The sequence below is a fragment of the Streptopelia decaocto genome (assembly GCF_964273445.1).
Source record: "Streptopelia decaocto genome assembly, chromosome: 1".
NCBI classification, from domain to species: Eukaryota; Metazoa; Chordata; class Aves; order Columbiformes; family Columbidae; genus Streptopelia; species Streptopelia decaocto.
In genome coordinates, this window is record NC_138663.1 from 120,807,343 (window position 1) to 120,833,632 (window position 26,290).

The window sequence follows — 26,290 nt, forward strand, 5'->3', positions numbered from 1 at the left end:
AGCCAAGAGGGCCACCTGTGTCCTGGGTGCATCCAGCACAGCATTGCCAGCCGGGCCAGGGAGGTGATTGTCCCGCTCTGCTCTGCACTGGTGCGGCCTCACCTGGAGCACTGTGTGCAGTTCTGGATAAAAAGGATATAAAGCTACTGGAGAGCGTCTGGAAGAGGGCTACGAAGTTGGTGAAGGGTTTGAAAGGGAAGCTAAGTGAGGAGCAGCTGAAGTCACTGTTTTTGTTCAGCCTGGAGGAGACTGAGGGGAGACCTCATGGCAGCTACAGCTTCCTCACAAGGGGAGGAGAAGGGACAGGCTCTGATCTCTTCTCTCCAGCAACCTGTGACAGAACCCATGGCAATGTCAGGAAGATGTGCCAGGGGAGGTTCAGGTTGGACATGAGGAAAAGGATCTTCCCCCAGAGGGTGGTGGAGCACTGGAACAGGCTCCCCAGGGAGGTGTCACAGCCCCAAGCCTGACAGTGTTCAAGAAGAGACTGGACAACACCTTCAGACACATGGTGTGAACTGTGGGGCTGCCACATGCAGGGACAGGAGTTGGACTCGATGATCCTTGTGGGTCCTTTCCAACTCACAGCATTCTATGATTCTATGAAGAATTATTTGTCTTAAACAAGAGAGAACTGAGGTATACATCACTTCTCCTATAGAAGAATTTTCGAGCTTTAGCAGATACTGATTCATATTCGCTGATTTATCAGAACACAGAGGTTGACTTCTATTACTGTTTCTCATACAAATTGCCATCCCAGAGATGTCAATGAAATTATTCCTACATATGGGGGAAAGAAGTTGAGCTTAAACTGTCCTGTGTATCTCCTGAGGAAAAAAAAAATCTTCATAATCAAGGGCATTCTCATGCTACTGCTGTCTGGCGTTAGTGACTATAAAATACTACAAGCAGGGAAAGTCTGCAGAAAGAATCGCTATCAGTGTCATTAGCCTATTTACTGGTAGTAGACCCTCGTACCTTTGAAATGGCACATAAGCCAAAACAACAGGAACAGTACCAAACTGTTTTCTAACAGCAAAACTCTGAACTTAAATCTTCATCCACTTCCACTCTAATTGGGCAGAGAAAAATCGGTGGAGAAGCTAAATGAAAATTACCAGCCTATAAATGCCTGAGGCAAAAAAAAAAGGGGGGGTCAGAAGAGAGAGAGAAAGATGGGAAGTCTCATGTGAGTTTGGTTAGTGGAAGAAAAAAAACACTTACTAAGTATGGCTGCATGTCATTTTTCAATTTGCTCATGTTAAATAATGATCTCTAGGGCAGAGAAAGAGTGGAGTGAAAAGGAAGAGCTCTCCCCTCATCTTGTTTAGTTTCTGCTGGTCTTCTGCAGTATCTGGTCACTGCCTGGCTATCATATAAACTTAAACATGAACCACGGGCAGTTTGGTATGTCTTCTCCTCTATCCTGGACCATGTACCTGATGAGGAAAAACAGAGCAGCCACTGGCTTTTTCGGTAAAGACTCCTTTATCTTCCTTTTGAAAAGCTTTACTTTGCATTGTAATGAAATAGTTCTCTTGATTATAAAGTAATAGAAAGTATTGGGTGAAAAAAATACTTTAAAGCAGTATAATTTCTGTTGGAGCAAAATAAGGAAATCCCTCACTGTGTGCATGTGTGTGCCTTAAATTCCACAAAACAGTTAAATATGTATGGGGGCTTTTGCTAGTCTGTTAAGCATGTTGCAAGCCTTTTTAACTGAATCAGTTTCTTCAGAGGAAATACTTCAAAATAGTTTTTATCTCAAATGCCTGGGATGGGGGTGTCACAAAATCTGGAATGAATAATGTTGCTGAGCATGGCAGTGGAAGATGATGTCCATCCAGTGGCACTTAATGTGTGATGGTTTGCAATTTTGCAACGGCAAAGTGATCACGGAGGACCAGGTAGCACAAGTGGATGTTGTCGACTGATTTGAGTCCCAGGGTTATGATCACCAGCGGTGCTCTTTTATACAAACTAAAGGCTCAGCCAATATGCTTGATGGGTTTTTAATCTCTCAAAAATGATAACGGAGTAAAAATTTTCCTATCAGAAGGTCAAAGATAACTTTTTATCACAAGGATATTTTAGATAAAATAATAGGAATTTGAACAAAACATTGACAAATTGCATAGACCCTGCCATGGTCCATTTTGCTCTGTATCTGTAGAGAATAAGACTGCCTTTTCCAGCATCACGGGTACTTCTTGCACAAGCAGTGTGCCAGAGAGAAAGACATCACACATCTTTTTTTAATATTTGACATACTATAAAATTTGTTTCATTTCTATAATGCTGGGGCTAGCTTTGTTCTTAGTGACTCTCTTACTGTTAGATATTTACTGAACTAAACAAATTAGATATCTGTGTGCAACAGGCGTTCATAGCAAGGTTTTAAATATTTTTGTAGTTTTGGTTTTAAAAGATCAAATGAAGACAAAAGAATGAAAGCTGGGAATGAAGAAAGCAAGATGTACTATTTTTCATTCCCGCCTGAAGATTCCCTCACTTTTCCTCTCCTGTCCCGTGTTTTAGCAAGGCTATACGGCACCTTTCCCAGGGGGCTGCTGTCAACTGCAGCGAAGTTTCTTTTTGCAGTTGGACAAGGGGACAAATTTTCTTCTGATTTATAGTCTGTGAACCCCTTGAACTCCGAATTCCACTCATCCTAAATCAGTGCCGAAATGAGAGGATCACCATGTGTTCCTGTTGCAGAGCATTTGGGAAGATGGCATTGAACCATTTTGCAATATTCCTAAGTACTAGATAAAGCCTGACACTGAGGGCTTATCATCCCAGCGCTAAGAGGTGATGGTGCAGTCTGCGACTGCCAGAGGAGCAGCCATGTGCCCCTGGGACAAGTCTGGCCTTTCCCTGGTTTGCTTCTGCAGATCTTCGCATACAGGGCAAGCACTGAAAAAGCCTACCACGTAGCTGGGTGATTTTTAAAGCCCACCACGTAGCTGGGTGATTTATTAGGCTTTATAAAAGCAAGCAAAACACTGAGACATTATTTTTCCGACCTGTCTGGGGTACTGTGACGAATACCTAGAATAAATCTTAGTGGTTTTGAGATGCTTTCTGCTTTGTAAGGTACAGGGGGTTTTGGTGGTTAACTTTTTCATATAGCCTCTTAATTTCATACTTGCTTAAGAATATGGAATAACAAGTAATTTACAGAAGGATGACAGAATCTCAGAAAGGTTGAGGTTGGAAAGGACCTCTGGAGGGCACTTGGTCCAGGCCCTCTGCTCAAGAAGGGCCATCTAGAGCTGATTGCTCAGGACAAATGTGAGTGTCAAGTTAGAAACATTTATTGTATTTTAGATTCTGTTTTTAACAGATGGATGTAATTCTTGCTCTGCTACACACCAAAGATACTGTAAATAAGTTGAATGTCAAGTGGCTGTCACGAGAGATGGCTTGTGTAGTGCATAAACCAAATAAGCAACTATCTTTGTTTAATATTGTCCCATGTAGGTTTGATTTAGTGGTCATAATTCACACCTAAAAGTCATGAAATTATGCTTTGTGTTGGCTAAGAAATGCGAAAACATAGTTTTACATATGTCTGTTGCCTAACAAAGCTAAAACTAAGGCATTTACAGTCTCTAACTTCATAATTGTGCAAATTAGCTAGAGGAAAAACAGATTAAAATAACCTGCTGTCTCTTAAAATGAACTTGCCAATTTATAGACAGCACATTGTGCCACTGAGTATCATGTGCAACATCTGTAATTGGAAAGCAGTAGGCAAATACAATCTTGAGCTAATCTTGCAAAGCTTTGCTCACTCTACAGCAAATTTCCTTTTAAAAGAGTTGTGTGTTGTAGTTGGTCTTCAGGGAGCCATTTATTATTACTTTCTGCCAAGAATATTTCATGCTCTTGAATAGTCTATAAGGTTAGGGTATATTTCAGGGAAGATTTGTAGAAAGGCTGAAGGTCTGGAATTATAGCTTTTCTTTTCACCTACCCTGACACAAATCAGGGCCTCACAGCTAGAACTGATTACACAAAGAACCAGGCTCCTGGAGTACATTGTACCTTAGGGGAGATGGAAGGCATCAGGTTTTGTTAAGCTCTGCTAGATCATCATCCTTCTTCATGGCACTTCCATGGGAGGACAGCTCTAAAGTGCTCCCAGCCCAGCATGACTGTCTGGGGACAAGGAGGCATCAAAGAGGAAGAGGCAAGGGACAGCAAGCTGACTCACCTTGGCTGCTTCCTCCCTTCCCCTGGACCACACTGTGCTCTCTCGCTGGTGTGCAGATTTCATCTTGGACAAATGGGAGTGGAGGCTTTGATACAAAGCTGAACCTCATTATGACCTCAAGGGAGATTTGTGGTTGAGATCAAAGCCAGTGGATGACATACCTGGTAGATTAAAAATGCTTAAGAAAAAAAACACCCAAGAGGAGTAGTGATAATTTCCATTAAAACAAAGTAACACTTTTGTAGCAATTATTTAGACATGTTTTAGGCCCAATTACTGGTGGTGAGGGATGCCAGACTGACAGTGGAGCACTGGAACAGGCTCCTCAGGGAGGTGTCACGGCCCTAAGCCTGACAGTGTTCAAGAAGAGACTGGACAACGCCCTCACGGTGTGAACTGTGGACAGGAGTCTGACTTGATGATTCCTGTGGGTCCCTTCCCACTCAGGACATTCTATGATCCTGTGGTTCTATGAATTCTATGACAGCCCTGGAGACGCTACCTTCTGCCTCAGTGGAAGCAGCAGCCTGCAGCAGGGCAGCCCCAGGGAAGCCAGCATTGCCCAGTCTGGTGCTCATGGCAGACCCGCTGGGCCTGTAGAAGCATCCCACAGACCTCCCACCGTACACTTGCACCCTGGTTTTCTTCCAAGGGAAGTGAAAGCGTGGAGAGGGAGGTGGTTCATGCCCCTGTCACACCCCTGTCACCCCTGCAGTGCTCACGGGTCACCCTGTTCACCTGCTTGTTCCACTGTAGGAATAATCATGTAAGATTTTAATGAAGGGTAATATATCTAGCTGGGCTTGTCATTCACAAACCCCGGGGCAACCCAGGGAAGACATGCATGGAAAGATCCCAAGACAGAATTTCACCTATTTTGGAGAGCCATCACCATCAGTTGTTTGGCACAGGCATTGTTTTGCCAATGAGACCAGCTGAGCATCAAGGCCTTTTGCTATAGGATCACTAAAAGCAAGTAACATTTCGCATCCACATACAGTCCTGAGCAGCTGATGCTGATGAAACATCATTAACACAGAGACATCTGACAACACTATGTGTGTGTATCCTACATAAAGCATGTGAACACACACACTTCAAGATTTTTCTTGTAAACTTTTGTTATCAAAACAAAAGAAGAGTTGTAACCTTACACACAGATAAGACTAGTTCTAGTACATCCTTTTCTTTCCTAGGCCTTGTCCCACAAGCACATGCTCAGCCTAAAACTGCAAATGCATCTTACTGAGTGAAGTTCAGCAGAAGCTTAGTGTGTCTATGTGACAAATGCTGGTGCCACCTTAGCACTAGATGGCTTTTTAGCTGGAGATTTTATTGTTAATCACCTTCAAAATTATCTAGATATTTTCTCTTCTTATTACTGACACTAAGGTCTATAACTAAAGAGTCTGTATTCCCGAAACTTTTCCAAATGCTAGACCACACATCCCACAGCTGATGAACTGGCCTGTACAGGGTGGCTGCAACCTGCTGGGTACGGTGCAGGTGGTACAGGGTGACACCAGCATACCCAGGCTCAGACTTGCTAAGCACAGGCAGAGTCAGGCACAGGTGGGATGTTAAGTGGAGAAGAAACAATTTAGGAGATTAACTTGTGGCTTCATCTGTGGCTGTGAGAATGCATTAGCAGTGAGGAGTGTGGTTAATAGCACCTTCGCATCTCCGTCAGGCTTTCCTTCCTCCATCTCCAGTTCAATCAAGGGATGCTGTGATGAAAGTCTCAAGCACGATCCCTCTAACAGCTTGGAAGCAAAAGCCTTTTCTGCATGAAGTCATTGTTGTGCTGAGGAGGGTTAAATATAAAGTATGCCAGGCAGTGAAGAGCAGACTGATATGAAACAGGCTCATCTGAGGGCTGAGGGCACTTGCAGGGCTTTGTGCAGGTGTTACCAGCCCCATCACCTGAGACAGACAGTGGGAGAAGCCTAGTTTATGGTGGGGAACAGCTTGTGGCTAGATCTCTCTCTGTGCCTCCTACAGAAATTAGGTACCTGGGATTTACTACCCTTAATCACACTGAGATTTACTCTAGTAGACATTTTGTGTTAGCTGTGGGTAAGGGGGCTCTCTGTGTCAGGACAGCAGTACCTGTCCCGCAAACAATACCACTCTAACCATGGCAGCTCTTGCTGAGGCTCACACAGCAAGGCTACTGCCTGCCTTTCCTGGAGGGCTGCAAAAATACTGAAGAAAAGTGATTCTGTTTCACATCACATGCCGTATTTAAAGTAGCAAACTGGATTTGAGACTGAAAGCTGGTTTCCGTCTCGTTCAGTCAAATTAAACCTAAAGCTCAATCTGCAATGGCCTCTTGCTGCATCCCCTCTGTAATCTCCCTGGGAAAGAGATCCCAGTCATTTGCTTGCTGCCAGTTTGTTGAGCAGCTACTGGAAATGCTCTGCAAAGTCACTGCATGGAGCATTGCAATGCGGGCAGTGAATCAGCTACCAACACTTACCCCATTACCCTTGAATGGGTGGGTCATGGAACAGGGGGAAATAGAGAGAGAGAAATAAAACCCATCCCTTTAAAACAGGAGATGAAGGACGGAAGGGACAGTAGGAGCAGAGAAGCCATTCCTTCACTGAGTGCCTTTCTAATAGTATCACCTGCTGATAGGAGCATCACAATGTCGTAGCGGGACTAATGTCACTGTTTTCTTCTGAACACTTCCTGTTTCATCATTCTAGTCTGTCACAGTTTCCAAATGGTAAAAGTAGTGTAGGAAGAAGAAGGATGCAGTTAGCATCCTAATGTTCCTAGATGTTAACTCCAGTCCACAGTGTTGCAAGACCACGACTTTCCTTCTGGCAAGCCTGGGAGGGAGGGGGCCTCCCCTGGAAACTGTCTTTCTTCCTTTCTGTTATGCTGTCAGAAGCTCCCTTTCCTTAGGATTGAAGCATCTCTGCACCTTGTTGACCTGAACACCAAATCCCTTATTTGGAGGGATAATGGAAGGACATTTTGGATTCAAAAGTATTTCTGTCTTAATTACATTGTCTCAAATTTGGACCAAAGTTAGTAGTGATTTAGGCTTCTGTACAAAGTTTTGATATTGCTTATTTATTTGCCTTAAAAGTGTTTATGTAATAAAATTCCCATGTAATTTACTTCTTTACTGGCAGAGTCAGAGCCTCCCAGTAAAGAAGCCATGGACGATGTCCCAGAGATTCCCATGTCAGCAGTAAAGCACAGTGGGGATGACTGGAGAAGGAGCTTTGTCCCATGAATACACTAAGGCTTTCAATCTCCTGCTTACGACCTTATAGGAACTTTTGCAATCATTTATAAATCCTACTTAATTTTAACTGAAAATCAAGCAAACTGACCTGAGAAAGGCAAAGCCATACCATGTGATTTGTATCAGATGCAGTGTGAATGCATCCATTACATTTTGCTTATTATAATATCACCATAGATATAATGAACTCTTTTTCCTAGATCAAGTACATTCAGTGGACTGATTCTCTGCCTGGTCAGTCACTGCTAACTGTAGAAGCAAAATATGGGGCACAGGAGGGAAATTACCTGCACGGCTCCTAGCATAAATCAAAATATCATCAGGGCTTCTCCAATATGATTCAAGCTGACCAGAGCACTCAAGGTCATCTGATAGCCGAGCTGCAGTTCCTGCTCCACCAAAATGCCCTCACCCTCATGAGGGGCTGGAGCAGAGAATAAAGTAGTTATATTAATTCTGTGCCATCTGCAGAATCCTTCTTATGCCAGAGTTGTCCCTTGCTCTCCAGGTGAGTCAGATTTACTGCTCCTTTTAAATGTCCTGTAACAAAAGGAGCCTGACTTTCCTTTTTTCTTTTTTTCTTCTTTTTTGGTCCCATTTGCTGGTACAAGGCATCTGTAGTGTTCCTACCAGAGCAGAAGATCAAAAACCCAAATGTTACAATTAGTGCTGGAGGTGGTTATGGTGTGAACCTGAGTACATAAAATGCCACAGAAAACACTAGGTGTGGGTGATGTTATCTGCATTAATCTAGGTATGTAATGAGCATAGTATAATGGCAAACAATGCGTATTTTTTAAGTCTCCAAACCAGCAAGTACTTATACCAGATGGCAGCTTTTCAACAATTTCCATTCCCTTCTCCACCCCATACTCTGAAGTATTTCTAGTAATTGGCTTCTCCTCTGGGGATTAACCACAGCAGAATCATATTAAATGACTTATTTTCCTTGCTTAGCCTTTCCCCCCTCCCTCCTTTTAATTTTGAACCATGCAGAGCAAGAAATCATCCAGAAGCCCTGCGTGGTTTTGTGTGTTTATTTCCTGCAGCCCTTTCAAATGGCTTCAAAATCATCTGGGCTTCTAGGTCATACCATATATCCTGGTGCTTTTTGGCTTCACTTCTACTATTTCTTAAACTTTCCCCTCCAAGGTGCTTGTCAAGCTCTGACTTGAAAAGTTCAAGTGATGTTGAATCTGCAGCTTCCCTGGGAGCGTATTCTCCTACCTATTTGATCTTAGGATCAACGTTGCCCCTGCTCTTAAAACTGAACTTGTTTTACTTCAGTTGGCATCTGTTATTTCTTGTCTTATCATTTTTTCACTAAGGAAAACAGTTCCTCCCCTTCCTCTTTATAGTTGTCTTTCATGTACTTGTAAACCACAGTCACACTGTCCCCTTGGATTCCCTTTTACCCCAAATTATATGTATGTATTTAATTCCTCTAATCTCTCCATATAGGTTCCTTCCAGTCCTTTAATCACTGTAGTTGCCTTTCTCTGTAGTCTCTCTCATTCACTGATATACAGCCCGTAACACGGTGTCCAGGACTAAACCCATTGCTCTCCCTGGGATATGAGTGCTGGGAAAATAAGACTGAATGTTCCCTCAGCTCTAGATGTGATCACTCTGCTTCTGCACCTCTGTGTAGCCTCTCCCTGCTTAATGTTAGGGACCCAAATTTCACTTCGAGGAAGGAAAAATGTGCTGTATCCTAACTGCACAGGAATGCATTTCACACATCTGGTCCACAGGTATGAGGAGCGGACACAAGACCAAATGCCAAAAGGTATTTTTGCAGTGGTAACTTTAACCCAGTCTCCACTCTTACATGTTTATTAACAGCCATGTAAGACCAAAGAGAAAACTGTCTCATTGGTGACATTCCAGAGAGCATTTTTAAAGCCAGATTTGGATGCTTCTTGTGCAGCAGAGGAGGAGAGAGGCCCCCCCTGCCCTCTGCCTGGCTCTGCAGCCCTGAGTGAGTGAGCACACATTGCACACCTGCACGTTGACACACACCCACAGCAGGCAAGCACAAGAATGAGCCCAGCCTTAGCTTTGGACCTTAACAAACCTCCCAGCAAAGCTAAACCAGCCTGACTAAGCATGATAAAAGAAGTGGGGGCATCAACACAGGCTGCTGCTGCAGTAACTTCATGATAATTAAATCTCCCCCTTGAAGAAATGAGCAAGAAGGTTGCTGTTGAGGAATGTCCCCAGGGACATGCTGCTTCAGTCATACAGTTGGGTGCACTGTGTTGCTGTGCATTGAAATCACATCTGCATCGGTAGGAAGAATTAGCCAAATCATGTTTCATCACTCACCCTTCTGGGGCTCTGCCTGGCCTGAGCTCCTCCTTTGGCTGTTGGTTTAACTCATTCCTCCACTCAGCAATACCCTCAGTGGACCTGCAGCCACCCATAGGCCTGTAAAACCACAGCTAATGTTGAATGCAAATTCATAGTTTAGCCTCTTCTGAAAATTGTCCTTCCCCAGGTGTACCCTGCTTACTGCCCATTGCTGCCACCACTTGATAGTTTGAGTCAAGAGAGGCACAGCCCTCTGGCTTGCAGTTTCTGAAGAATGAGGGTGGTGAAATGGTAAAAAATAGCTCCCTTTGTATATAGGTCCGTGACCTTGCCATCCATGTCCCAAATAACATGCCAGCTATTCAGGCATATAATTCTTCACGCCTTCAAAACAGGAGTCATACCTGCCTTCTAAAACATTTTGATTGGCAAGAGCATGGATTGGTCTGTCCTTTTTGAAAAGAAAAAGGTTTACAGCTTCTGACCGGAAAGAATGAGACGGCTTTTGATCGCTGTTATCACCTGGAGGTCCTAAAAAGGGCGGAGAGTCCTTGGGAACTTTCTCAGTGTTAAACTTGGGTCACAAGTAATAAGATGTCCAAGCTAGAGAAACTGAATGAATATGTGTTATTTCATCTTTCCTCACAACCCTTCTGCTTTGCATAAGCTGACCTGTTGCCAGCTTCCAGAGTGAGTAACCTTGTATCAGTTAGCAGAGATCAAAGACAAAATCCCTCGAGGGGTTTAGGCACTTTCCCCTCCCTCAAAGGGATAGGGGCTAGACACCATACACCTGTGTAGTCCTGGCCAACTGAGCGACATTTCCCCTGCATCATGCTGACCATTTCACACCTTACTCTCAGTGGCATCATATATGTATACTTTACATGCCAGGATTAAATAAGCGTATTTCATTGTGAGAGATCACTGCAGAAAGTAAGGAGAATCTTGCGTTTTTCTTTACTGGCTGCTGCTTTTCTCTGTGCAATGTTTCATTATTCCAGTAGCCCAAAAATAATTTAATATAGGTTTTTTTCAGGTTCGTCAGTGAAATCACCCATGATGGTAACTGCTATGCAATAAATATTAATATTTGCAGGAGCAATTCAGAAGCCTGATCCTATAAATACAATTCACAGGTAGTAACCTACTGATTTGTCACTAGTAGAAGCAAAACACGCTGACATGACTATAAACATATTTAAGAGGGCCTCAATAAATATATTAAATTAATTCAAGTGCAAGAGGTTGGAGCTGACCCATTGAATAAAGCCACATTAAGCCCAGATTGTACACAATTGTGTACGTAATTGCATTGCCCAAAGAGATTTCTATTGCATTCTGCAGAAACGCTGCTAAGAATAAGATTAGGCATGTTTCTAAGTGTTGGCAAGATCAGGGTCTGTAGCAAGTTCTCTCAGTTTGTGTTCATATGATACGTATGCCAGCTCTGTTAAGGTGTGCATTTCTCCTTTAACAAGATGGTTTTTTGCCTGTCTTGCGCCAAGTTTTCTCCCATCCTGCACAAATCCAAACCATGCAAACAAGTGTCCATCGCTGCTTGCTTGGCTAGAGAGTATTTACCTGTGCAGTAGGAACTTGCATTGTGTTCAGGTTCTAATTCGCCCTTTGCAATTTAGGCTGTTTAAAATTCATCTCTAAATAGTTGCTCCTTCTCTCATATTTCCGAAGCTTTTGCTTAACAGTATTATGTAAAAAGCTTGGTGCTTTGTGGTCGAGTAATCCTGTACGACAGAGGTAAAGCATGGTAGATAGAGATTCACTTGTGGTTTGTTTACAGCTGTAATAAATTGATGTCAAAATACAAATGTAAGCTATGCTGAATGTGAATTGGTAAAGTTATAATACCAGTTGTCGTCCCTGCTTCAAAAGGATTCCTGCACAATAGACAGACTGTCCAAGTGCAAGTCTAAGCATTAGGGATGCTAAAAAGTCTTACCATGTGAGAAGAATCATCAGCGTTAAATATCCCGCATCGTTTCCTTACTTTGCCTTATCAGTGATATTCCCGCAGGCTGCTTAACCCATTAACTGCTGTTCTTCCAGAGCACCTGCACAAGATATACTAAGGGGACAGTAAATTCCTACGAGTTCTTCTCTTTGTCATGCAGAAACAAAATCACAAGGAGGTCGATAAATTGAATTAGCTAAACAAACTTAAAAACAAAACAAAACAAAATAAAACACGCGTGTAGTGAGTGTTAGTGGGCATGTAAAATAGATATCTTAATCTGTATAAAAATATCGTCACCATGGTATTTTCCCTATCTACCCTCCCTTATTTAACTACTAACCTTGCAAAAGCTTGGCTTCTGTGCAGTTTAAAAAGAATACCGTCACCTTTAGTCTACATTAACGCCTTTCATTTCAGCATTGAAAATGCTGCTAAGTTGTAGAAAACTGTAAGCATGTAGTATTTTCTGCGTCTCCTGTTAAATCGTGGCATTTTGTATCTTTCTAACTATCCACACACATGTGTAATAAGATCGGTTTGTTTTATATTTATAATAAGGAGTTCAGATTAAGATGGGATGCAAAGCAGCGCGTGAAATTCAGCTCGATATATTCATTAATTTAAATGTAAAATACTCCTACCTCTTGGGTCAAAATAAATAAATAAATAAATAGAACACCACGCACAACTAAGTGCGTATTTTTATATTTTAAGCGATGTATCTAAATGTACATACATCAGTAAAATAACCCTTCTTATCTCTACAATGGCCGTAAAATGTTATCAACCATTAGTATACCCCAGATGGCTTTTAAGCTGTAGTTTGTAACAACCATTTGCCCGTATAATTTTTTCTTTTCCTTAAAACAGAAGGAATCGTCTCCCTAATAATTTCAATTTGAAATAGTGTCATACAAGAAAGAAGTAAACGTATAAGAGACGGAATTAAAAAAAAAAAAAAAAGAAAAAAAAAAAAACACGCACACAAACCATAGAAACCATAGAATCTACGTGAAATAGAGATCTTTCTGCACCAAATTCCCTTGCTGAAAACAGGGACCTGTTGCGAGTGCGGCGCAGGGCAGGCTGAGCCGCCCCCTACCCGGGTCGGCGCTCCCACCAGCGCTTGGAGGAGCTGGGGGTGCACAGAGGGGAAGGAGGCAAGGGGGCAGGTTATGCGAAAATGAAGCTGTAACCCTCCGGCGCGGAGATTCCGCGGAGCAGCCCCGGGCGCGGAAGGGCAGCCCTGCGATGGGCAGCCCAAGGCGCGCTGCCACCGAACCGAACCCCCCGCAAAGGGACAGCGGGGCAGAAAGGGGCAGTCGCAGCCTTGCAACTCCCCGCAGAGGGGAAAGCGCTCCTGACCCGCACTTTAGAGATACGAGGGAACCCACACCTGACGCTTGTGCCCTGTATTTGATGGAAGGCTGCTGCGCCTCTTCCTGGACTCAGTTGTGCTGCGGGGGTCTCCACGCAGGAAGCCCTGTTTCGCAGGGTACCCTGAGCACCCCTCTCCCCAGCAGCAGGCTCCGGAGAGGCAAAAGCCGATTTCTCTCACCGAGGGCGCTCAGCCCGCTCTCAGTTTAATTGCGTGTAAACTGGGTGGTGTAAATGGCAAGAGCTCGCTCCGCTCCCGTCCCCACAGGTCGCGGGGTGCCGAAATGCGTACGGACATTTATTTTCCCAACTCCAGAGCATTTCCAAAGCGGGTGTCGGCAAAACTGTGGTTGCCCTCTGTCCTGTCTTCTCCCAGCCCTGCGCGCCCCGGGTGAGGGAAAGCGGCGGGCGACGTGGCGTGGGTACCGGGGTCTCACGGCCAGCCGCCGCGCAAGGGGGCTCTCCTCATGGAACCACGTCCCAGGGGATGCGGCGGATCGCGTGTCCCTCGGGACAGAAGCCACGCGTGGGCACTGGTAGGGACAGACCGTGCTGGCAGCAGCAGGCCGAGTAGAGAGTGGCCGCCCACCCCGGGTACCGCGCGGTGGCCCACCCCGCCGGCTTTTCTCCGCCGGACGGGCGGCGGGCCCCCTCTGCCGGCCGCGCCGCGGAGCTGCACCGAGGACCGCCCCCGGGACCGCCGCCACCTTGCGCAAGACCCGGCGGCGGGCAGCAGCCCCGGCTCCCTCCCTGTGGCCCTTTCCGACTCCCGGTAGTGTCCCCTCCGCGGCCGCGCCCACCCCACGCATACCGTCCCACCCACCCCGCCGCAGCTGCTGTCGCTCCCCTTCAAAGTCCACTCGGCCCCGGGGGAGCGCGGCCGGCCGCAGCCGCGGCTGCTGAGCTGGAGGGGGTGGTGGAGGAGGAGTTGTCCCGCGGGTGGCCGTGCCGGCGGGAACGCGGCGGGGAGAGGAAACACGGGAGAACGAGTGGTGTGAAATTACACGGAGGGAACCCCACGTCTGTGTCGAGAGCGCGGCGGGGACAGACCGGGGCTTCACCTCGACGGCGGCAGCGGGTCGGGTTTGCCCCATTCCCAGCCCGGGTAACGCCAGCTGCGGCGAGCCCACGGCATTCATGACCAGAACCCAAAAAAATAAAAAAGAAATAAAACCACCGAAACAAACAAACAAACGAACGAAAAACATACAACCCATCCCGAAAGGACAGCCACGCCTCTACACAGCATCGTCGTTACCGGCTCCGCGGGCCCAGGCCGGCTGGCGGGGCAGGCGCCGACGGCCCGCTGCTGCCCGTACGGCGCGGCCCGCCCGCCGGCCCGGCCTTGCCCCCGGCGGTACTGCAGGCAGGCGCGGCCGGTGGCTGGGTTGTGCCGAGGGGGGAATGACTCCCGGCTGGGGGCCCGGCGGCCGCTCCGACATGTCGAGCGGCGATGGGCGCCCCTCGGGGCCGCGTCCTTGTCCACGGGGGCGGGAAGCAGAAGGGCTGACAGAAGACGCCAGCCCGGCAGCGGCTGCCTCGGAGGCTGCCAGTCCAGGTGTCCCTCTGTACGGCTGCGACCCCCTCCGCGGGCGGGGGAAAGCGCCCCGGAACAAACGCCACCGGGAGCTCGCACGGGGGACGCGGGACTCCCGGGCGATGTCCGCGGTGCTGTGGGAACCATGCGGGTCACCCGCCGCTCCTCGGGGACGGCTGGCCCGTAAATGAAGGGCAAGCGGGCCCGGCAGCAGACCCAGGCAGAGCCGGGGGTCGCGCCGCTCCGGCTGCCCTAACCACCCCGTGTCAAACCGCAGGCGCGGAGAACCCTGCACACAGCTGCGGCGGGCCGCCCCCAGCGCCTTTGCGGTGGGTTGGGGGAGCGGCAGCCCACGGTCCTCCCGTGGGTGTGTGGGTGCGCGGCGTGTGCGCGGTTGCGGTGTCCGCGGCGTCCCGCCGACCCGCCGCTCACCCCCCGCGCCCCACAGTAGCGGCGGCGGGCGCGCCAATTCCAGGAGCCCCTGGCCCGCGGCCGCGCCCTGGCTGCTCCCGGAAAGGGCTGTGATTGGCCGGCGCCCTCCCCGTATGCAAAGCAGCCGGGGGAATGACATTCCTCCGCACTCCGCCCGCCGCAGCCAACTCGCTCCCGGCCACCTCCATTCATCCCGGCGGCGGCAGCGGCGGCGGGCGCGGGGCGCCGGGCGGGCGCCGCGGACTCCAACCCAGCGCGGCGGAGTGCGGAACAGCAGGACCCGGCCCGGCTCTGCTCGCCTTGGCCCGGCCCGGCCCGGCGGAGCCCCGGTGCTGTGGGCGGCCGGCCGCCAGGAAGCTTGAGTTTCTCCCAGCTCACGTGAAGATCCGAGAGGTCTCCGCCGTGGAAATGAGCTTTCTCTGAGCGGCCGTCTGGGCCGGAGGCTGTCACTTCTAACCCTGGCTGGCGACTCCAGGGGTTTGGTCTTCCCCGGTTCTTTCCGTCTCTCTGTGGGGGTCAGCGGTTCCACTACCCCGCTCGCCGCCACCTCTTCTTTTGCGGAAGGAAAGCTTTCACTCGTTCAAAAAGCAGTGGCTTTTTTTTTCCCGTATTTTTTAAATTGTTGCTGGTTGGTTGCTTTTGGCTTTTAGTGTGTGCGTGTGCGTGGGGACTCTCCGCGCAGGCTGGCTCTATCCATCCCGCTGGCTGGAGGCGGCCGAGAGAAAAGCCATGTTTCCGAAAGCAGGCTTCCACCTGCTGCGGTTAAAATATTGCTAAGCAGCCGGTTCCTGTGGCCGAATTAGAGGAAGACTGCCTCAGATACCGAAAAAAAAAAAAAAATAATTGGCAATGACTGCCGAAGTTGTTGCAGACTGTTGGTTTGACTGCTGAAGAGGACGTGAGTGAGAGAGAGAGCGCTGTTGCACACACAAAACCACAGAGACAACCCACAATTTAACCAACATCCCCAAACCCAAGTTTTCAGCTGTGGACCTTTTAGCCTCAGAGCCTGCGATCGGCTGCGACTTTTCTTTAAAATTATGAAAGACGTTATGCCAAAGACAAGTAAAAAGACAGAGATTTAAAGCTTGAATACCATGCACTGAGCGTCCTTTCTTTTTTACTTTTGCGCAAGAGTGATTGAAAGGTCATGACATGATTACTCTTAGAGCAATGCGAACCAAACTACTGAAACCGATTTTCAAGGCTGCTTAAAAATAATCTTGCCTAGAACATTAATGGATTCCTGTTGTGTTTAAATTCTCTACAGATTATATTGTAAATATTTTATGAAGTACAGTATATGTGTGTGTGTGTGCGTGTACGTGAATACATATACAGTTGTAGCCAGATGACCTTTGATCAGTCTAGCTCGCGTACTGCCTTCTCTGAAGACTGGCCCCGAATTTCCCTCTCTTAAAGAGCGATTTTTACCTACGGAAGACGCTGGTGTATTTGTTTTCTCTTGGGACTGTAGAGCAATCACCTGGAAGAAACTGATAGGCAACTAACTCTCTGGGAAGCCCAGGCTTTGCATGTGTTTCTGACCGCGTCTTGTGTTAGACTTGCGTAATTTTTTCCACGTTGCTTGGGAGTTTGGAAAGAGTTTTCCCTCCGGTAACTTTTTGTGTCACGGCTGCGGACTAGATGCACAGGCGTCGCGGTAAAGCCCCGCACGGACGACCTTTTTGCTTATCGGATTAAAGTGATCTGTTCCGCAGCGCCAGGACGCCAAGAGTTAAGTCTCGGCGTGCTCGCTATCTCAGCCGCCTTCAGCAAAAAATTAACTTTGGGGACTGGCGTAGAAACAAGTTTCTCCCTGGTCCTCAGCCTGTATCCGTTTATGTTGGTCCCCAGAGAGCAGATCGCTGAAGAGTTACGCTCGTTTCGCTGTTTTGTAAAAACTCTGTGGAGGTCTTTCACTCAAAAGGCTTGTTGTGATGCGTATCCCCGTAGATACCAGCACCAGCCGCCGCTTCACGCCGCCCTCCACCACGCTGAGCCCGGGGAAGATGACCGAGCCGCTGCCGCTGCCCGGCGCCGAGCACAGCGGCGCCTTGCCGGGGAAGCTGCGCAGCGCCGACCGCAGCATGGTGGAGGTCCTGGCGGATCACCCCGGGGAGCTGGTGCGCACCGACAGCCCCAACTTCCTCTGCTCCGTGCTGCCCACCCACTGGCGCTGCAACAAGACGCTGCCCATCGCCTTCAAGGTACGTCTGCCCGCTCCCGAAAATCGCGCTTCTTGGGGACGTGGGAGGCGGGAAGGGCAAGGCGGGGGAGGACGGGGCAGGACGCGCGCCCGGCAGCTGGGGGGACACAGGGCGTCGACGCCTGGGCTCGGACCCGCACCTGGACCGACACCCGGCCGGCCGGGACCCCTTGCCCCGGCGGGGAGGCCACATCGGGGCCGGCAGTAGGTCACAGCCGACTGTCGCGCCTCCTTCCATCCTTCCTTCCGCGGTCGCTGACACTCGCGACAGCGTGGGAAGGCGTGGGGAGAGCGGTCGCGGGGCGGCTCTCGGCCGGGCGCCGGGCAGCAGTGAGCGGTGGCAGCTGGGGCATGCGATGGGCTGGGCGGGCTCCGTCCTGCCGCTGTCTCCCTCTTCGGCCCATTCATAACTCTGCTAGCGAGGGGCGGCTCTGCTCAAGGTAAAAAGACAAAAAAAAAAAAAAAAAAAAAAAATCTAAAAAAGTAGTTTGGCTGCCCTGGGGACCAGATGCCGGCGCAGCCCGTTGCAGACGGATGATGCAGGCGTCCCCTAACTGAGGGAGCCCCGGGCTCCCCCAGAAGCCGCCCACAACGGCGGCGGGTCCCTCTGCAGGCAGCCCCGCGGCGAAGCGCCCTGCTAGGGCTGCCACCCACCGGGGTCAACGACCCGCTGCCACGGACGTGCCCGGAGCGAGCGCCCAGTGGCACTAGCCGACCCCGCTCCGGAGGTGACTGGCTTCACCCCGCCAGGCTGCCCCGGGGCTCTTCGGAAAAATATACCGCTTTCTTTTTTTTTTTTTTTTTTCTTTTTTTTAATAATAGTAAATGTTGGGGCCTACCCTGAGTAGACGCTGCAGCCGCTTGAACATCTGTTTCCAGAGCCCCTTGCTAGATCTGTACTTGATAGTTCAAGTAAAACCGCGGCAAAAGACATTGGGGGAGGCATAATGCAGCTCCCCCCGGCCCTGGGCCGCCGACGGCGGTTCTGCGGGGCGGGACAGGGTGCGGGATCGGGGCCGGGGCCCTGCCAAGAGGTGATCCCCGTCCCGGGGGAGTAATTGCTGCCCTTTCCTCCCCCACCCGGCCTGCTTTCCCGTTACTCGGATTCTAGTAAAATTCATCCCGCTCTTGGTCAAGCCCTTTTTTGACTTGGGTCTATCGCTAACTTCTTGAATGCACTTGTTTTCTTGCAACTAATGTAGACACTTTTTCGAGCAAGGAGAGGAAAAGGTAATTATTGTCGTTATCCTTTCCTCTGAGGCGGGAACCACAGAGACAGTCAGGTCCCTAGGAGCCCCGGGGTTAGATTTAGGATCGGGATTTGTAAGGTTCGTGCTTTCTTTTGCGGTCACTGCTTAACACCGACCGCCTCAGTACAACTTTTTTGAAGGCGACCAAACCGGAGTCTTTCCGATGTTTTTTTGGGGGAAGGAGAAACAAGGGAGAAGGGCATCAGTTCAGGTCCCAAAGCTTTAGGAAAACCTGCTGAGGACGCGGCTTTAGTGAAAAGTTGTATTACGTCAGGAGAATCTTCTTGTTTTACCAATGTATGAGTCTGGGGAAAGGAGGGGGCTAAACGGCAGCGTCTGTTCCTAAATTCATACATTTAGATTAATTATTATACTGTCACCCACGCACCAGGCAACTGCTGCTAATTACTCGGGAAGCTCTCCTCCTGGAAAGCTGAGTTACCGCGTGGAACAGGCGTGAAAACCCGCTCCGCCCCGCCGGGAAGGCAGATAAGCGAAGTCCCCAGACGTGGCCGGTGTTCCTCCCGGGGGTCCCCTGCAGCCGGAGGCCACCGCGGCGGTTTCCCGCCGTGCCACGCGTGGCCGTGCCCGGGCCGCGCTCCCAGCCCCGGGCATCTCCCGGCGGGGAAGGGGGGGACAAGAGGAGGTTCTTCCCGCTCCTGCCCGGCCGTCCAAGCCGCTGGCAGAAAGCGGTGCCGCCGCTCGCCCCCGGCTCGCCCCCGTGTCCAGACAGCGGTAGCCGCGGGGTCCGGCAACGACCGTTGCCCCGCTCCCCCTCGCTTTCCCGGGCAGGGGGGCTTCTGGCAGCAGGCGTCTGCCCTGGTTATGTGAAAATTGCCCGCGGAAAACAATCTCCGGGGGCTGGTTTCGGGAGATATCCAAAGCCGCTCTCATTTCTCATTCCGTCCGCCCCCGCAGTTAATGAAACCCTCCGTTTTACCTAGGAAGCCCGCTCCCAACTTCTGCAAACAGAATAAAGGGTCAGGTTCTCCAAACAGACCAAAGCAAGGGTTTGTAAGACTGGGATCGTTTAACCTAGAAATAGGCAACCAAAAAAACAACCAAAAAAACCACACCCAAAACACCCCCCCCTCGCAAAAAACAAAACAAAACAAAACACACCAACCAGAAAAAAAAAAACAAACAAGAAACACCGGAGGGGGTTTCCTTATAAGCTCCCACAATGTTGTGCTGGGAGGCACCTGCTTTGCAGAGGCGCTCGGCGCTTGTCGTCCCCCTCTCAGAGCTCCCGCTGTGGACCGCCGAGAAATAAGTCCTGAAATAGTTTGCCACGTATAAAACAATCCCATTGGTTTCATCCTAAATATTGAGTATTCTCAAAGGCGTTTTTAAAAGTCGTAATTTTAAAGATCATTTGGAACAAGAACTAGAAAATTCAGATCATTCCTATGCTGACAATATCTTATTTGCATCTGACAAAAAAAAAAAGGGCCGAGTTTTATCAAGTATTTGCTAACAACCATTGCATCAATAGAGAGACAGAGAGTCTTTTCACATTTCCTTAGAAAAATTCACTCATGATGTTTAATATTGAGGGTCAGGATATTATTTCAAACCAAAATAATAATTTCATTTTTTTCTAAAATAATGATTTTGAGAAACTTAGAAAATGATACATGATAACTCTAAAAAGATGTTATGTAGATTCATTGTCAAAATGTTGTTCAATAAGAATCTAAGTCTTAATTTAAAAGCCCAATTTTGTTTGATTGATGTGGCAGAAGTAGGTAATTTAGATACCCGACAGCACTGCAACCCCGATATGCTTTTTGCTTCTCTACATATTTTTAAGAGCTAAAGAGTACAACAAAGTACTAGATAACTCCAGTCAGCAAGTCTCAACTTATCTGTTTAGTCTTTTTTCTAATGTAAATGTTTATATTTCTGTTTCTATTGTCTATGACTTTTAACTCTAGTTTATTTTCTGGCCTGTGTAATTTTTATACTCGCTTCTAATATTTGCTTCGTATGTCTTATAGCTGAAGTTGTCTTCAGTGTAATTTGAAAACAGGGATTTAAAATATTTGTTTCATAAGAGACAACCAACCCTGAAGGTTTTTCATCCGTCAAAATGCTAACATATATTTCCTTAAACAGGCATGCAAACATTTGCATCACAGGGAGCTGAGGGTAATGCCCTGATTTTCCCCTTTCCTTTTCTTGTGTCTTTAATATATATGCATGCATTAAGGTTTTACGGTAACTTTTTAAGAACTGGGTGATTGCGTTGGGTTTGCAGTTGCTGATCTTGTGAGCCAGCGTGCCTTGTGACACAGTGCTGTGCGAGGAGAAAACTCACTAGCTTCAACGTTTTGAGCAGGTCTATTTTATGCCAAGATCAGGGAAATATGAAAAGCGCAATGCCACAGAATAGCACAGGCCACAGAAATGCATTATGGCACACAGAGGAGAACAAAAAACCAAAAGCCTGGGCCGCAGAGGAATGGGAAAGAGGAAGTTGAAATAGATACGTAAAGAGGGAATTTTGATACAGTGATTTTAACTTTGCATGTGGAAGTGAAAAATAAGGGTTATTGGTGACAAATGGGAGAGCACTGAAGTGAGAAATGCAGCCTCCTGTAGAAGGAAAGGCTGGTGAGATACCTGCGACTGGAGACCTCTCTCTTATTATGGGAGGTAGCTATGGCCAGGGAATAAGCATGAGAGACCAATCAAGTAAAAGAGCTGGGGATCCTGTTTGGAAAGACCAGTGTGATTAGAAATTAAAAGAAATAAGACTGGGCCGTGACAAGTTTGAGCCAATTATAACTGCATGGACATAAGCTAGAAAACATTAAGAGGAAGGAAAAATATCGAGCTGCAGCTCAGAGGACATGATGCAGGACTACTTCCTTTTAGAATGTGTAAAAGAGGAAACAAAAAGTAGCTATTTTTTTTTTTTTTTCTGTCTCTGTTGGGGTTTTTTTTTTTGTTTGTTGGTTTGGTTTTTTTAGTTGTAGTCCTGAAGTTGCTACTGTGGACTTAATTGGGGGGGAAACCAACGTGATCTAAAACAGGTGTGACAGAGGACCTAATTCAAGCTCGTACTTTTATCAGAGTAAATCTAGAGACGCATCAGACATCCATTCAGTTAGAACAGGCTAAAATTGTTTTGAGAATTTGGTCCTGCTCAAGAAGATAAAATTAATTTTCTCATAATTTAACCACTATGAACATTGCAGATGCAATCACATCAGAAATGCAGTGAACCCTGTGTTCCTAAATATTTCTTTGATAGATGCTGGCACCAAGGAGCTACAGCGCAAACATTTCAGACGAGGTGGAAGCCTTTGGCTGAGCGATTGTAGATTTCCTTAGTTCAGATCGTGTTTTTCATCCACCAGGTTGCGGGTGAGGTCTTAAGTCAATGATTTGCTTTCATGCTTCTAAATTGAAAAAAAGGAAATAGTTCAGGAAGTTGTGATTAAACATTTGATTGAGGCTTGTTTTTTGATGGATTCATTATGAATTTATGCTGGGGCAGCTCTATTTGGAGCGGTGGGAGGAAAAGATAGGGAACTGGTGCAGCTGTGTGGACTCTGACCCTCTGCATCCATGAGACAATTGGCTTGGTTTTGTTTTCTCTTGACTTTACATTTCCATTATTACGCTTACTTTATTGTAGCATGAAAGGAATGCTACTGGTGTAAATCAGACCCGAACTGATTCCTGTTACTTGAATTTTTTTGTTGGCAATACACGATATGCTGTGTATTTTAGTGGTGCATTAATGTAGAAACTTTTCTGTATCTCTGCAAACTAGGAATGGAAGCAACTCCTGTTTTTCCCCAGCAGCTTCTAGTCTACATAGATTTTGCTGTTGCTGCTTTTCCCTATTTTATCATGTTACTTGTTGATCTTCCGCACCCAAATTAAGTGTCACATAATGAAGCTGAAGCTTCTGCTCCTTGATTTCCTAGGTGGTGGCCTTGGGAGACGTGCCCGATGGGACACTGGTAACAGTGATGGCTGGAAACGACGAAAACTACTCCGCAGAACTCAGGAATGCCACAGCTGCCATGAAAAACCAAGTAGCAAGGTTCAACGACCTCCGATTTGTGGGTAGAAGTGGAAGAGGTATGTGTTTGCTCTCAGCTACACTTTGGTCACATTCACCAGTTACGTAAAGTTCTGGTTACATAGAGGGAATTTAAAGACGACGTCTATTGAGTTTTCTGTGGCAGGGAATGCTGCAAGATCTGGCACAGGCCAGTTCCAAAGGCACGGAATTAGCTATATGGGGTTTTTTGCTTTATTGTAGCCTGTCATCTATGTCACTTTAATTTTTAAACAGTGAAATCTAATTTGAAAAAAAAAAAAAATCACATAGATAGCAAGTTGCATTTTGACTCTAGAAGCCATTCTGTTAAATTTAGAACAGCACATTATTAGCCACATTTAAATCTCATATTTTCAAGTTAAAATGAGAATTTTCAGCTTGTGTAAAAGCTCGCAACCATCTTGGGGCTCCCAGGCATTCTCTGCAAAATCTAGTCACTGTAACAGAGTGAGTCAACCGAAAATTACAGGTAATTCCAACAAAGATCTAAATATTTTCTGGCTTCATCATGACCTGGTGAAGGCATAGGGCACTTTTTCTGACCTTTCTTTCTCTGAAATAGATACAGAACAATACACAGTAGTCCTGTTAGTTAATATACTCCTGCAAGGTGTGTGTGATAGAACAGAAGAGATGGGCTTAATATCCAACTTGCTGTACCTCTGTAATTACTAGTACATAGCAAATAAAAGGGCCTCATGAGTGTAAGTAACAAATAAGAATCAAAGCTGACTTAGACTAGAACTACATAAAAATGTTGTTAGGAAGCTGCAAATAGTATCTGACACATGTGGCTCATGTCGCATGTGAGTGGGCAGGTGCACAAAGCTTGATCCAAAAGCCCGTAAAATCAACAAGAAGGACCCTTCACACCTTCGCTCTCTGGCCCCATTCTATGATCTTAAACCGCATAAAATTCCAGGCAATCATGTTTACCTTTCTATTACAACCTTATTTTAAGCGTTCCTCTTGCATTACTGCCCTTATTGCTGTGAGAGGAGTCCTCTGCGTGTGTCGGGGGGGTGTCAGTCAAACTCACAGAAGAAGCTGCAGAGCTGTTGCTCAGGAAAAAGCTCAGTGAAAAGATCAGCCTGTCTCTCTTTTAAGGTCAAGAATGAAAAACTGTCGCATCTTCCATGTGACTTCAGATCTTATTTATGTACATATTTTTCTTTTGTTTCATTTGTATCTTTAAGTAAAATCGAAAAGTAACATTATAGTGTTCCAAACACAGCAGTGTTATTTAGGGACAATTCAGTGATGTAGCTCTCACAGATCAAAATTATAGTGTCTACTGCACTTCAGTAGCTTTCCGTATACTACCTTTTTCAGCAACACGTGCGTTGATGGTGTCTCTAAGCCAGGTTAAGCATTTGGGACTTGCTGATTCCTACTCACCATTTTCACCTCCCTCTTTCCCCATGTGAGCACCTGAGACATCTCCTGATGTGTAGTTGCATTCATGGCCCTTACGAACACAAACAGAGCTCTGAGCACTTCTGCTTGCTTACTCTCAAAATGTTTTACTCCAAAAGGAAGACGGGTCAGGCTTCAGACTGAGGAAGTTATCCTGATTATACACAACAGCCTTTATTTGCCTTTGAAGCGAAATGCATCTGTAGATATTCTTCCAATATAAATAAAGTCAGCAATTGTGGAAGAACACAGCCCTGTTGAAACACAGATGTAAGCAGTAAATACATTTGAAGAATAAAATACCAACCCAATTCCTCTGTATCCTGCAGCATTTTTAGCTGGGGATACAGAGAGAGATGTCTTTTAGATCATGATGTTTGGGCTGTCTTCAAAATGCACTTGGTGGAAAACACCCGCAGCTGAGAATGTAGCTTCGTAATGCTAGCAAAGAATAATAATAGGGTAATGCAGAGAAAATTATATCCATTTACTGAAAACATAAGAGATGCTGTAATGTCTAAAAGTATCAGTCATTAAACATGTTCATTTGTTATATTAAAGGTTCCACCTTTTCAGTAAATGGAATTTGCATTATGATTCAGAGATGACTGTTTAGAAGATTCAAATGAATAGCTGGCAAAGTGGCGGAGAAGCTAATAAAAACAAACCTGTAGTTCAGTTCCTGGCCATGGTAGTGAAGCTGGAAATCATAACAGTGAACTGTGTGAGCTTCAAGGTCAAAATCCCACAGCTGAGAGAGAACAGTCCCTATTCATACAGAAAATCTTGGCGGGGAGCGTCGCTGAGCTGCTTTGCCATAAGAAAGTGGTAGTGGCTGGTCACTCACGCACAGACAGAAACCTTGTATGTTGTGTGACATTCGGGTGCTCGGGATTCTTTAAGCGATGGAGTGATGTGGGAATGCTGCATGTTGTTAGTCAGTCTTCGAGGTTAAATCTCATCACCTCCATCGGCTGCCCATCTCTGGAGCGAGTGACTAATGTATGCTTTTGTTTACTCCTTGAACAGGGGATTGTTTTCCAAAGGTGGGGATTGTTTGCATTTGGTATGGGATTTCTGAGGTGCTGTTCTGTTGAATTTGTATAAAGCCTAAAGCATAAGGTAGCTGCTTCAAAGGGCATTGCTTCCTTTGATACTTCGCTGGAGGAAAATTAACTGAAACTTTGTTTGCTATTTAATATTTGAGTTTGAATAAGCTCAGTTGCCACCAGTGATAATGTGATGCCAGGAGTATTATGTGAATAGGGATTGAAAGTTCACGTCGGTTACGGTCAGGGTGGACGCTCTTTGTGTACCACAGGTGATTTAAAATCCCTGCTGGAGTATAAAGAATGGCTTTGACCGGTGACAGTTCCCAGTGCATTGGTTATCACCCAGGGGTAACCGTCCCCATAAAATGCCTTGCTGAACCGATGGTAAGCTGCTGCTCTCTCGCTTCTAAGAGAGTATGAAATTGTCATACTTGGCATTCTTAATAAATAGTTTAAATTTTCTGCTGTGGGCTTTAAATGAAATCTGGCAAGACAGTCTGATGGCTGTTTCAAACATAAGGCTATTGTCCACATTTTCATCTCAGTGAATAAGCAGCTCGGCGCTGACTGTCAGAGAGTTATGGCAGTTCCCTCTGTTTGGGGGTCTGATTCCACCTGTCTGTCAGAGCAGACACACCAACCAAATATTGGCCAAAGCTTGAAGAACTGAACTGCATTACAGTGTTCGTTTCATATCTAACAACAAGTGCTTGCCCCCTTTGCTCTGTCTGTGTCTGTTGTTCAGTATAAAAAAAAACAAACCAAACCAAACCAAAAAAACACCCACTTAATTTTCTTGACACCCAGAATGGGAACTGAGAATATTGCAGGTCACCTGAAACATCGAGATGTTGTATTAAAGCAATTTGGCTCACTTTTGTGAACAAAACAGATTTACATTGGAATTGGCTGGTCTCCAGAATTACTATTCCTCACCCTAGTTTGAGAATGCTACTGGGAAAACCTGCCTGTCTGGCTTGTAAGCCCGAGTAAGTAATTTCTGAAAGAAAAATGTACTTTAAAACTTCAGCCAATCTCAGCCCCCTTTGCCTGATTACTTGGTTAAAAAAAAATTAATCTTTATTTTCCTCCTTCCATTCAAAAACACTTCTAACTTCAAAATGCTACTACTGCAAAGTACTCTGTTTTCTTAATGTGTAATGA

General features: G+C 46.7%; 1 protein-coding gene across 2 annotated transcripts in view; it reads left to right on the forward strand.

The window, feature by feature from the left end:
* The window catches only part of RUNX1 (RUNX family transcription factor 1), a 176,860-nt gene that overhangs the window by 81,995 nt on the left and 68,575 nt on the right, over positions 1-26,290 (forward strand). For both annotated transcript variants that reach the window (XM_082044461.1, XM_082044462.1), the window contains exons 3-4: positions 17,075-17,328; positions 22,519-22,675. In XM_082044461.1, coding sequence (XP_081900587.1) covers positions 17,075-17,328; positions 22,519-22,675 — 411 coding nt within the window. The remainder of the gene's footprint in view (positions 1-17,074; positions 17,329-22,518; positions 22,676-26,290) is intronic.